At 41.3% G+C, this 10698-nt stretch overlaps 1 protein-coding gene across 1 annotated transcript; it reads right to left on the reverse strand.

The window, feature by feature from the left end:
• Positions 1–257: 257 nt before the first annotated feature.
• UTP23 (UTP23 small subunit processome component) lies at positions 258–8108 on the reverse strand. The gene is made up of 3 exons (XM_036830986.1): positions 7817–8108; positions 3206–3380; positions 258–1928 (listed from the first exon to the last, which is right to left on the reverse strand). The coding sequence occupies exons 1-3, from the start codon at positions 8002–8004 to the stop codon at positions 1548–1550; spliced, it is 744 nt and encodes a 247-aa protein (XP_036686881.1). The 5' UTR covers positions 8005–8108; the 3' UTR covers positions 258–1547.
• Between the last annotated feature and the right edge of the window lie 2590 nt (positions 8109–10698).

Below are 10698 nucleotides of genomic sequence, written 5' to 3' on the forward strand. Positions count from 1 at the left end.
TGCTGTGTGCAGGCCTTCTCTAGTTGCGGCGAGGGGGGCTACTCTTCGTTGCAGTGTGCGGGCTTCTCATTGCAGTGGCTTCTCTCATTGCGGAGCATGAGCTCTAGGCGAGCAGGCTTCAGTAGTTGTGGCACGTGGGCTCAGCAGGTGTTGCTCACGAGCTCTAGAGCGCAGGCTCAGTAGTTGTGGTGCATGGGCTTAGTTGCTCCACAGCATGTGGGATCTTCCCTCACCAGGGATCGAACCCGTGTCCCCTACATTGGCAGGTGGATTCTTAACCACTGTGCCACCAGGTAAGCCCCCCCCTTTAGACATTTTTAAAGTAACATTTAAAGCCAACCTGAAAGAGTATTATTTTGGAATTTTTGCCATTTAAGATAACATTTACATCTAAAAGAAAATCATCTTCCAGAACTCAAAAAAAGTAAAGGGATGTTTTTTCCCCCCTAGGATCTTATAAAAAATTAAGAAGTTCTCAAGAAAAATTGAGAGAAATGATTTTTCAACAAAGAATTCTTTATCTTGCTAGATTATCAGTGAAACAAATATAGGTTTAGACACACTGGTTGAGCCTCAAAAAATGTACCTCCTACACACTCTAAGCTCCACCACAGCAGAAGAGGAAATCAAGAACGAGCAGAATGAAGAATCTAGGCTACAGAAGTGACAAAGCAGATTCTCTGGATAAGGACAGGAAATGCCTGGGTGATAGCTGAGCAACATGCTTGGCAGAAAACCTTTCCACATTGGAGGACAGAGGGCTGGCTCCAGAAGTATTCCAGGGGTAAGAAATGACCCGATATTATATTGAAAATTATGAGATCCTTTCCAGAGTTACTGGAGAATATGGCAAGATCAAGTCAGATGCTAGAAGAAAATGAGGCCATTATTAACTTCTAGAATAACAAAAAAGTAACATAAAAACCAAATTCAACCATAGCATGCTACTTGGTTTAGTAGTAAACAGAGTTTGTAGTCATCAAAATGAAAATACTGAATTTGGGATGTATAAAGATTGAAATATTAATATATTAGAAAAATGGTGGAGTAAAATAAGCAAAACTTCTACTCTTTCTAGTAGGAAGTCAATAAATAATGGGCAGATCCAAAGGTAGCAGCAGATTCATATTATTTGGAAATATACAGGTAAATTCTACAACCACTACATGAGTTGAAAGAGAAAGTTTCCTCTGTGAATGTGAAAAAGGGATTATCTCTTTTTTGTCACAAGTGTTTTGGTACTATACGATTTTTTTAAACTATCTGCATATAATGTTGGAGGGTGGGGGACAGCAGTAAGACAGAAAGAGACAACAGTTTACATTAAAAAACAACCTCCAAATTCTCTAAGAAAAGTGAACATGATCACACCTAAATCCATCCACTCTGGTTTTTTTTTTTTTTTAACAAATAATTTTAAACAAAGGCTTGTGGGTCAATATTCATTTACAAAAATAAGTTTAGTCTTTTAACATAAGTACTTCCACAGTTTCAAAAAGAAATTCATTTTCATATTTGCATGTCTTTAAAAGTATCCAAAGGACTCATTATCCTGCATTCTGCTTTTCGGAAAGTACTTTTGAGGTAGATCTGTTTCGGATTCTTTTTCTTTTCCTTTTCTTTTCAGAGGCAGATGAGTTTGTATCCTGTGTTTTTTTCTTTTTCTTCAAACAGCTAAGAGGATTAGGGCCACTTATTTTCCTGCGCTTTTTTTTTCTTCTCTGTTCAGGGTCTTTTACTAAACCCTGTTCCTCTTTGAGTTGCTTGATACTTTGTTTCTCTTGCCCTGAGACAAGCTGACCTGACTCTACTGCTTTAGCAAATGCAATTGTTTTTGGAGAAGGTTTGTCCAAGACTATAGTGTTCTGAATAATGAACATGAGAGGAATTCCAGGCTTTTTCTTTACTTTCATAGACAAATTCTGATCCTATTAAAAACAAAAATAGAATTATTTAGTTCAAATATATCAATTAAATCAGATGCCTTAAAGAGATTCTAAGAACTTAAAGAGGGCTATACTGAAAATTAAAGAGATCACAGGTTTTACTTTTCAAATCAGTATGTCTTACTAATGGGAGTATATTTCATGATAAAGAAAGGAAGAGGGCTTCCCTGGTGGTGCAGTGGTTGAGAGTCTGCCTGCCAATGCAGGGGACACGGGTTCGAGCCCTGGTCTGGGAGGATCCTACATGCCACGGAGCAGCTGGGTCCATGAGCCACAATTACTGAGCCTGCGCGTCTGGAGCCCGTGCTCCGCAACAAGAGAGGCCGCGATAGTGAGAGGCCTGCGCACCGCGATGAAGAGTGGCCCCCGCTTGCCACAACTAGAGAAGGCCCTCACACAGAAACGAAGACCCAACACAGCCATAAATAAATAAATAAATATTAAAAAAAAAAAAAAGAAAGGAAGAAAAACATAAAAACTGAGCACAGTTAAGTGGCAACAATGTGAACTGGATTTATCAATATTTTATATTGATCAATAGTCTAAGACCACAAATTTTCTAGGACCTCGAATTACAAACTAATACAAAGGTAAATATACTAGATGATGTCCCTCATTTCTACTCTGAGAAATGTTTCAGAAAGGGTCAAGAATGCTCACAGAGACTGAAAGAATAGAAATAAAGTAGGAATTAGCTGACTCAGATTCTAGACTCAGCTCTGCTTCTAATTGTGTAATTTTATAATCCTACAAGCAAATTTAAGGAAATCTGTATGTATGCAAGCTTATTCATTAATATCGACCCCGAGAGTCTCTCCTCCCCTGCTTCCCAGTCTTTAAAAGCCTGACACAGTTCCATACTGGTGGTATAGTCTCAAACAATATGAAACACGACTTTCCAAGAAATAATATGAAATACGGGAACGTGAAAAAACATGCATAAACATAAAATGTAAAATCTTTGCTCTACTTACCTTCCCTCAAGAGCCCTAAAACATATCATCACATCTGTCAATAACTTTTATTTTACAAAAGGAAACTTCAGTAATTTAGAAGAAAATCATTATGCTTAAGGTTCTCTCCTCAAATTCTCAAATGACAATTGCTTTTGTTGACTACAAATTAACTTGAAAGTGTGCATTTTAAAAAGTTGAAACACTTAAACCACTTCCACCTAATTTTTTCTAATGATAAATAGCTCCATATGGAGTATAAACAGAAATGATTAAGATTGACTCTGGTCTTAAAAGTGGTATCACCTGTGTTGCCACAAAATAATGGTGAGGATTCCCATCTTCAACCATGGAAAGCAGACATTCTGATCCACTCACTGAATTCTTGAAATGGGGACAGTTTCGAACCTGGCATTTTTGTGCAATCAGCTTTGCCCCATATAAGTCCTTTCCCAATGTTTCCAACTCTTTTAACACACACCTGAAAAAAAAAAAAGTTATTAGCAGCTCACAATTATAATAGACGCATATCTGTTGTTCACATAAATTATAAAAAAAAATACTCAATTCTTCTTTTTAAACTACAAACCATACATTAAGCATTTCACTCTTAAAAGACCCGAAAAATGCATACACGAAGTAGAAGGAAAATAATAAAAAGTTAACATGTACTGAGCATTTATGATGTGCAGGCAGCATGCTAACCGCCTTTACATAAATTCTCGTTTATTGCACAACAGCCCTACAAAGTTGGGCAGCTTACTTTATTTTTTTCTACTTTTATTCTATTTATTTTTATCAGTTTTTCTTGGAGTATGGTTGCTTTACAATGTTGTGTTAGCTCCCACTGCACAACAAAAGGAATCAGCCACACACATACAGATATCCCCTCCCTTCTGGACTTCCCTCCCATTTAGGTTAGCACAGTGCATAAGGTAGACTTCCCTGTGCTATACAGTATGAGGGCAGCTTACTGTAAAATTATCCTTATTTTAGAACACCTCATTCTGAGAGATTTCAAGTAACAGGCCCAAATTCAAACAACTAATAAGAGGTAGAGTTGAAATGTGAATCTAAGTAGTTTGACGATAGATGCTTTGCACCAACCACAGTGCTACAGGCTTCTCCTTCAAGTGCAAATCGGTGCACCTTCAGAATATTTTCAGCTTAGAAAAGTAAACATTCTCAAGTCACCAGCGTGTTTAAAAACAATCACAACTTTCTTTCACTTTGCATTTTCATATTAATATCAGGCAATGTTTTTCTTTTTTTTTTTTTTTTTTTAAACTTATTTATTTATTTTTGGCTGTGTTGGGTCTTCGTTTCTGTGTGAGGGCTTTCTCTAGTTGCGGCAAGCGGGGGCCACTCTTCATCGCGGTGCGCGGGCCTCTCACTGTCGCGACCTCTCCCGTTGCGGAGCACAGGCTCCAGACGCGCAGGCTCAGTAGTTGTGGCTCACGGGCTTAGTTGCTCCGCGGCATGTGGGATCTTCCCAGACCAGGGCTCGAACCCGTGTCCCCTGCATTGGCAGGCAGATTCTTAACCACTGCGCCACCAGGGAAGCCCAAGGCAATGTTTTTCAAAGTGTCATCTATAAACTACCCCTATTGGAATGACACAGTGATATTAATTTCTAGCTCCTTTCTCATCCCCAAATCTGAACCTCTTGTGGAGTCAAACATTAGCATCTTAATAAGCTCCCCAGGTACTTCCTCTGTCCCACTTAAAAATTATGAGAACTACTGAGTCAAAGATTTCTTCAACCCTAGCCAGCCCTTGCCTGACTCTACCTTGCCTCACGGGCTTTATCACACCATTCGTTTTTGCTTTTTTTAAGAGATTTTGCTTTCTAAAGTCATCCATTTTGAACTCCATTTTGAGTTTCAGGCCTAAATTGCCAACTACTTATTGAATATTTCCTGTGGATGGCCCGCCATCAGCTCTTCGTCAACTTCACGATGTCTAAAATCAAACTACTTTCCTGCCTCCAGAATTCTCCAGGACTTGCTATCTTTTTGAATTTATTATCTTCTCAGATACTGTTTCGAAATCAGAAATCCTATTTAACCTTTGCTTCCTCACTCCTACCCCTGCCCCTACCCCATCAGTGGTAGTCCTATCTCAGCTGTTGGTATCTACCTCTGTAACGTCTCCTTGTGGAAGTTCCCACCTCTCCTCTCTCAGGTTCAGGCTCCCATTACTTCTTGACTAGACAACCACAGAACGGGTTTGCCTGTCTTCATTCTCTTGCTTCTCCAACTTACCCCTCACATAGCTGCAGTTACCTTTTCTAGAAGATACTTATCAGGTCTGATAGCATTTATCTCTTGATACACACCAAGAATTGACAATCATATGCTTTCAAATAAACTAGCAGTAACTTATTCTTAAATGAATAAGAATGGCCATGTCGGGACTTCCCTGGCGGTCCAGTGGTTAAGAATCACTTACAATGCAGGGGATGCAGGTTCGATCCCTGGTCAGGGAACTAAGATCCCACATGCCATGGAGCAGCTAAGCCCACGAGCCACAACTAGAGAGAAGCCTGCGCGCTTCAACAAAAGATCCCACATGCCGCAACTAAGACCCACCCGAGGGAGCCAAAAAAAAAAAAAAAGAATGGCCATGTCAATAATTGCAAAAACTGGGTGATAGACATTTCGTTATACTATTCTGTTTTTGTGTATGTATGAAATATTCCAGAAGTTAAAATAAATTCTCCAGGCGGAAAAATGCTGCGGAATATAATTTCATGCAGTACTTCTCAACCTTCTTTATATTACAGCCCTGTATTAAAAATGTTAGTATTTCTATGGCAGACAGGGGTAAGTGGACAAGGCTTGTAGCCAGAAGCAATCAACTCTGGGGCACAGACCATCTGAGGACTTGTCTGGCAGCTCTGAAGGAGATGGGGATCAAAACTTAGGGGGCGGGCTTCCCTGGTGGCGCAGTGGTTGAGAATCTACCTGCCAATGCAGGGGACAGGGGTTCGAGCCCTGGTCTGGGAGGATCTCACATGCCGCGGAGCAACTAGGCCCGTGAGCCACAACTGCTGAGCCTGCGCGTCTGGAGCCTGTGCTCCGCAACAAGAGGGGCCGCGATAGTGAGAGGCCCGCGCACCGCGATGAAGAGTGGCCCCCGCTTGCCACAACTAGAGAGAGCCCTCGCACAGAAATGAAGACCCAACACAGCCAAAAAAATTAAATAAATAAATAAATAAATAAGTCAGGAGCTCTTTAAAAAAAACCTAACCCATGAAGGATTTTTTTTTAAATTATTTATTTATTTATTTACTTATTTATTTTTGGCTGTGTTGGGTCTTCGTTTCTGTGCGAGGGGCTCTCTCTAGTTGTGGCAAGCGGGGGCCACCCTTCATCGCGGTGCGCGGGCCTCTCACTATCGCGGCCTCTCTTGTTCTGGAGCACAGGCTCTAGATGCGCAGGCTCAGCAGTTGTGGCTCATGGGCCTAGTTGCTCCACAGCATGTGGGATCCTCCCAGACCAGGGCTCGAACCCGTGTCCCCCGCATTAGCAGGCAGACTCTCAACCACTGCGCCACCAGGGAAGCCCCCATGAAGGATTTAAAAAAACAAAACAAAACAAAAACTTAGGGGGCATCTATGACCCATTTGAGGCTCTGCTTGAATGAAACCCACATGAAGTTCTGAATATAGAAAGCTGTTCATGGAGTAGTGTTTTGTGAGAAATGCAGGCCATTAATATCACATGCAGAGTAAGAGCCCATTCGTGTGTGTGTGTGTGTGTGTGTAAAGAACTGGATGATACACCACATGTTAACAGTGGTAAGTCACTGGTGTGGTATTATGGGTCATTTAAATTTTCTCTGTTCACTTTTTAAAGGAAATATTCTACAAAGGAAAAAAACAAAACAAAACTAAGTTTATGAATAGTAGTTCTTCATTATGCAGCCTCAACCTATCTTCTTCCCAGCTTCTTTCCCAAATATACGCTGTGCTCTAATCTCTTTCCCTGGCATTTCACAACTCCACTCCTTTGTTCAAGAGGTCCCTACAAGTCACTTCCCTTTTCTTTCACTCAAAAAATGTCTTTCCCCTCAGAACTGAACCGTGACTGGGCTCAGAAGTTATCTCCTCTGTGGAACCTTCCTTGATTCCATCCTTCCTCCAATCAACCCCCCAAGAGTCCATCTTAGGTGTTCCCACACTTTGAAGAAGTGAGGAAACTAGGGGTCAAAACACACCAATCAGAGGTTGATTTATGCACTTTGCTGGCCATACGGGCTGGGAGATCATCCTGTTCACCAGGTTATCCTCTGGCTAGAGCAGTGCTCGGCGTATGGCTGGTGCTCAATAAACACAGCTGAATAAACAAATGACCTTGCACAAAGTTCTTGAAACATCGAGTCCTGACTTATCTTTCTGGGAATCGAAGATATTACATCATGGGGCAGTTGTGGAGCTTGAAAAATTCTTAAACTGGGAAAAACTATGCAAACAACAAGCAATCACTTAGAGGATATAGGTCTGAGATACCAATAAATGCTCTACATATACTATACCTCGTCCGACTTCTAGCAAGTTTGTAAGTAGTTACGAGCTTTTTTCTACAAATGAGTAATCCAAGGCTCAGAGAGGTTAAGTAACTTGCCCGAAATCACAAAGCTGGTGGAACCGGGTCCAATAGTGGAAACCAGGTCGAACGGCAAAGCACGTGTTCTTATCCTCCAGGATAAGATGAATACTCGCCGGACCTTACACTGTCTATCCACTTGGTAGATACTCGCCCACCCTCCTTAGCGGCCCCGCTGAACTGTCAACTCCTCGTGGGCGGCGCGCTTTGCCCCTCGAGGGCTCCCAATGGATGCCTGCGAGCAGCGGCCACCCCTCTACCGCACCCGCGGGGCCCCCGCGCCTCCACCCGGACCAGCCAAGCCCACCTGGTGGTGCACAGCTGAGTCTCCCCCATGAGGTAGCGGGGCAGCTGCTCCCGCAGCTGGATGCGGCCCCGCAAAGCCGCCTGACAGAAGGTGCCGTCCAGCAGGATCTGGTACGGCTCGCGGACCCCAAAATTGTTGCGGAAGAAGCCAAGATGCTTCTTGGCGTGTTTCTGCCTCGTGATCTTCATGCCTGGCTTTCCCGGAGCGAGCCACCGGACCAGAAAGCAGCAGCGAACTCCCCCGCCACACAACCCGCTATTGGCAAGACGGGCTTCTCCCGGAAATGAAGAACCCTTGGCCCCGGAAGCAAACGCCCCCATCTGTGAGCCTGGTTTACGTCACTCCCAAACGAGAGCGCGCTTTACCCGGTGCCCGCGCTTTAAGGGGCACGCCCTCGGGGGCGGAGCTTGCGCGTAAGTGGGAAAACGACTAAGTGCGCGATTAGAGGCGCACATGCGCAGTCATGGGCCAGGTTAAAAGAAATACACACTGCCTCTTGCACGTTACCTGGCACGGCATCTGAAAAATCCGCGGTATAATAATAGTGAAAATATTGAGCCTTAATATGTCCTAGGCACTGTTCTAGGTAATATACCTTATATTTTTCCCTTTAATGTTAATAATTCTCAAATGAGGGAAGAAAGCGACCAAAGTATATTGGGCGACTATGATTGGGCAGGTTTGTAGTGATTGCCTTCCTATAAAGAAGTTAAGCACGTTTACTAAGGGCACGTGGTTCTTTAGTGTCAGAACTATCACCGGAACTCAGGTCCCCTGCCTGAAGTTCAAATATTCTTGCACTTCCCCTCACCTCCCGCACACATTCCCGCCATAGGACCACTCCCACTGAAAAGCCAAATGTCAGGGCAAAAAGTCCCCATCGTTTTGCATTTCCTCTTCTCCTGGAGACCATCCTAAATCACTCGCAAGGAGTGTTTCCGGAGGACTTATTCAAGAGCTTCGTTTTCCAAGAGTCAGTGTCCCTAAATTAGAGTGCTAATTCTGCCCCTCACCCAAGCCATTTGACCTTGAGCAACTCCCCAAGAAACCTGGGTTCAGCTTCCTCACTGTCAAATAGGTTGGCAGGACTATATGACTTTTAAGAACGCTTTTTATGTCTGTAGTCTCTGAGGTAGGAGAACGACATACTGGGCTACTAACAGGGAGGTACAAAGCTGACCGAAAGTTTAGAAATTACTTGGTCAACTTGATTAATGAAGAGAGTAAATCTGAAAATTTTGTGTTCACCCGTGGCTAACTGCCACATATCCACTTCAATTCTAGGCAAAATAATCAAAGAATGGGGAGTATGGAATTTTGCATTTTTTCTTCTGGCCTGGAATCTGTCCCAGATCTTGTTTTAGCTAAAGATTGAGAGAAAGAACCAATGCAGAAAAATAACTTACAAAGTGATCGAGGTGTGTTATTTGCATTTGGGGTTTTATTTGAAGATATAGGTTTATGAAATTGGAACCAAAATCTTCTATAATGTTAACCCTGTCTTGATTCACAGCACAACATCACTTAGATGACTGCTTTCATTTAACTGAAAATAAATTTAGGAATTGGAAGCCATGAAGAGTTATTGTAGGATTGGATTCATGGTTCTTGAGTATAATTGCTCATGACCTTCCAATCTGAATACTCTCTTTATCCCTGTGTGCCAACACCCCACTCTGACTATAATCCCACCAAAGACAGAAAATATACTATCCCAGCCTTGCAAAACAGTTTTAAAAACAGGCTCACAGATTTATCTACCAGCTCCATCCTGTTAGCCACGTTTCACTACTAAGAAAAATGAGGTTCAGGACTAGGGATTTGAGTCATACTCTAGTTTTGTTTTTTTTTTTTTAATTTACTAGACTGTAGCATTTTTTTCAAACTCTATGTATATGACAGTGCTATTTACACAACTGACCCTTATTTCACCAGTAAGAAGACAGTCTATACTGCTGATTATCAAGTTTAAAACAGAATTTTCTGTTACAGCAGTGTTTCTCAAAACATGATCCTCGGACATGCAGAAAAGTTCTTAGTGTGCTTGTTTAATATGCCCATTTCTGATGCAAAACAAGTACTGAGGGAGAGGAATACTAATCAGAGAGGAAGTGACATTTATTACAATATCCCCAAGTCATTTATTATGCATATTGGTGTTCCAGAAGGAGTGTCTGCAGTAAAGCATCACTGTTTACCCAATGGGACATTTTCATTAAATGGTCCACTGAATACGTTTTGGCCTGATGCCAAATGACCTAGTATTGGAAAATCAATATTTGGCCACAACAAAGGCAGAAGCCAAATATTGCCATTATTGGAGAAACTATTTGGATATAAGTTTAAATCTGAAATTTTACTTTGAAAATTATTATAATATTATTAAAATTTTTAATAGTCATTGAAAATTTTTTTGACCTTAGAGTACAGGAACAGTAATGTCTCAGTATTGCTAGCTGCTATTTTTTTCCTCAGGTCAGTACACTGGATATTTTCCAGGCCAAATAGACATTCAGTTGAGGTAGGGGATTAATTTATTTTTCTTTATTTTTTTCATACTCTTCATATTCTTTATTACATCTGGATCAAATATAATTTATAATATGATGTTGTTGTACATGATTTTGAAGTTCTTTCTTCATGAAATTTTGATGAAGCCAAGTTGACCTGAAAATGATTTATTCCTGCAAGTTATGACTAATTCCCAAACAAGAATTTTCATGAAAGATTCATGTCCTAAATGGAATTAAATAGGTAAATATTAAATACAATTCATAAAGGTTATTTTGTTTAATTTCATAAATACTAGTATACCAAATAATTCAGCAAAGATATCTATTGTGATATTATTCTGCCTTATATTCATATTTAAATATTTATGT

This window comes from Balaenoptera musculus, chromosome 17 (genome assembly GCF_009873245.2).
Source record: "Balaenoptera musculus isolate JJ_BM4_2016_0621 chromosome 17, mBalMus1.pri.v3, whole genome shotgun sequence".
NCBI lineage: Eukaryota > Metazoa > Chordata > Mammalia > Artiodactyla > Balaenopteridae > Balaenoptera > Balaenoptera musculus.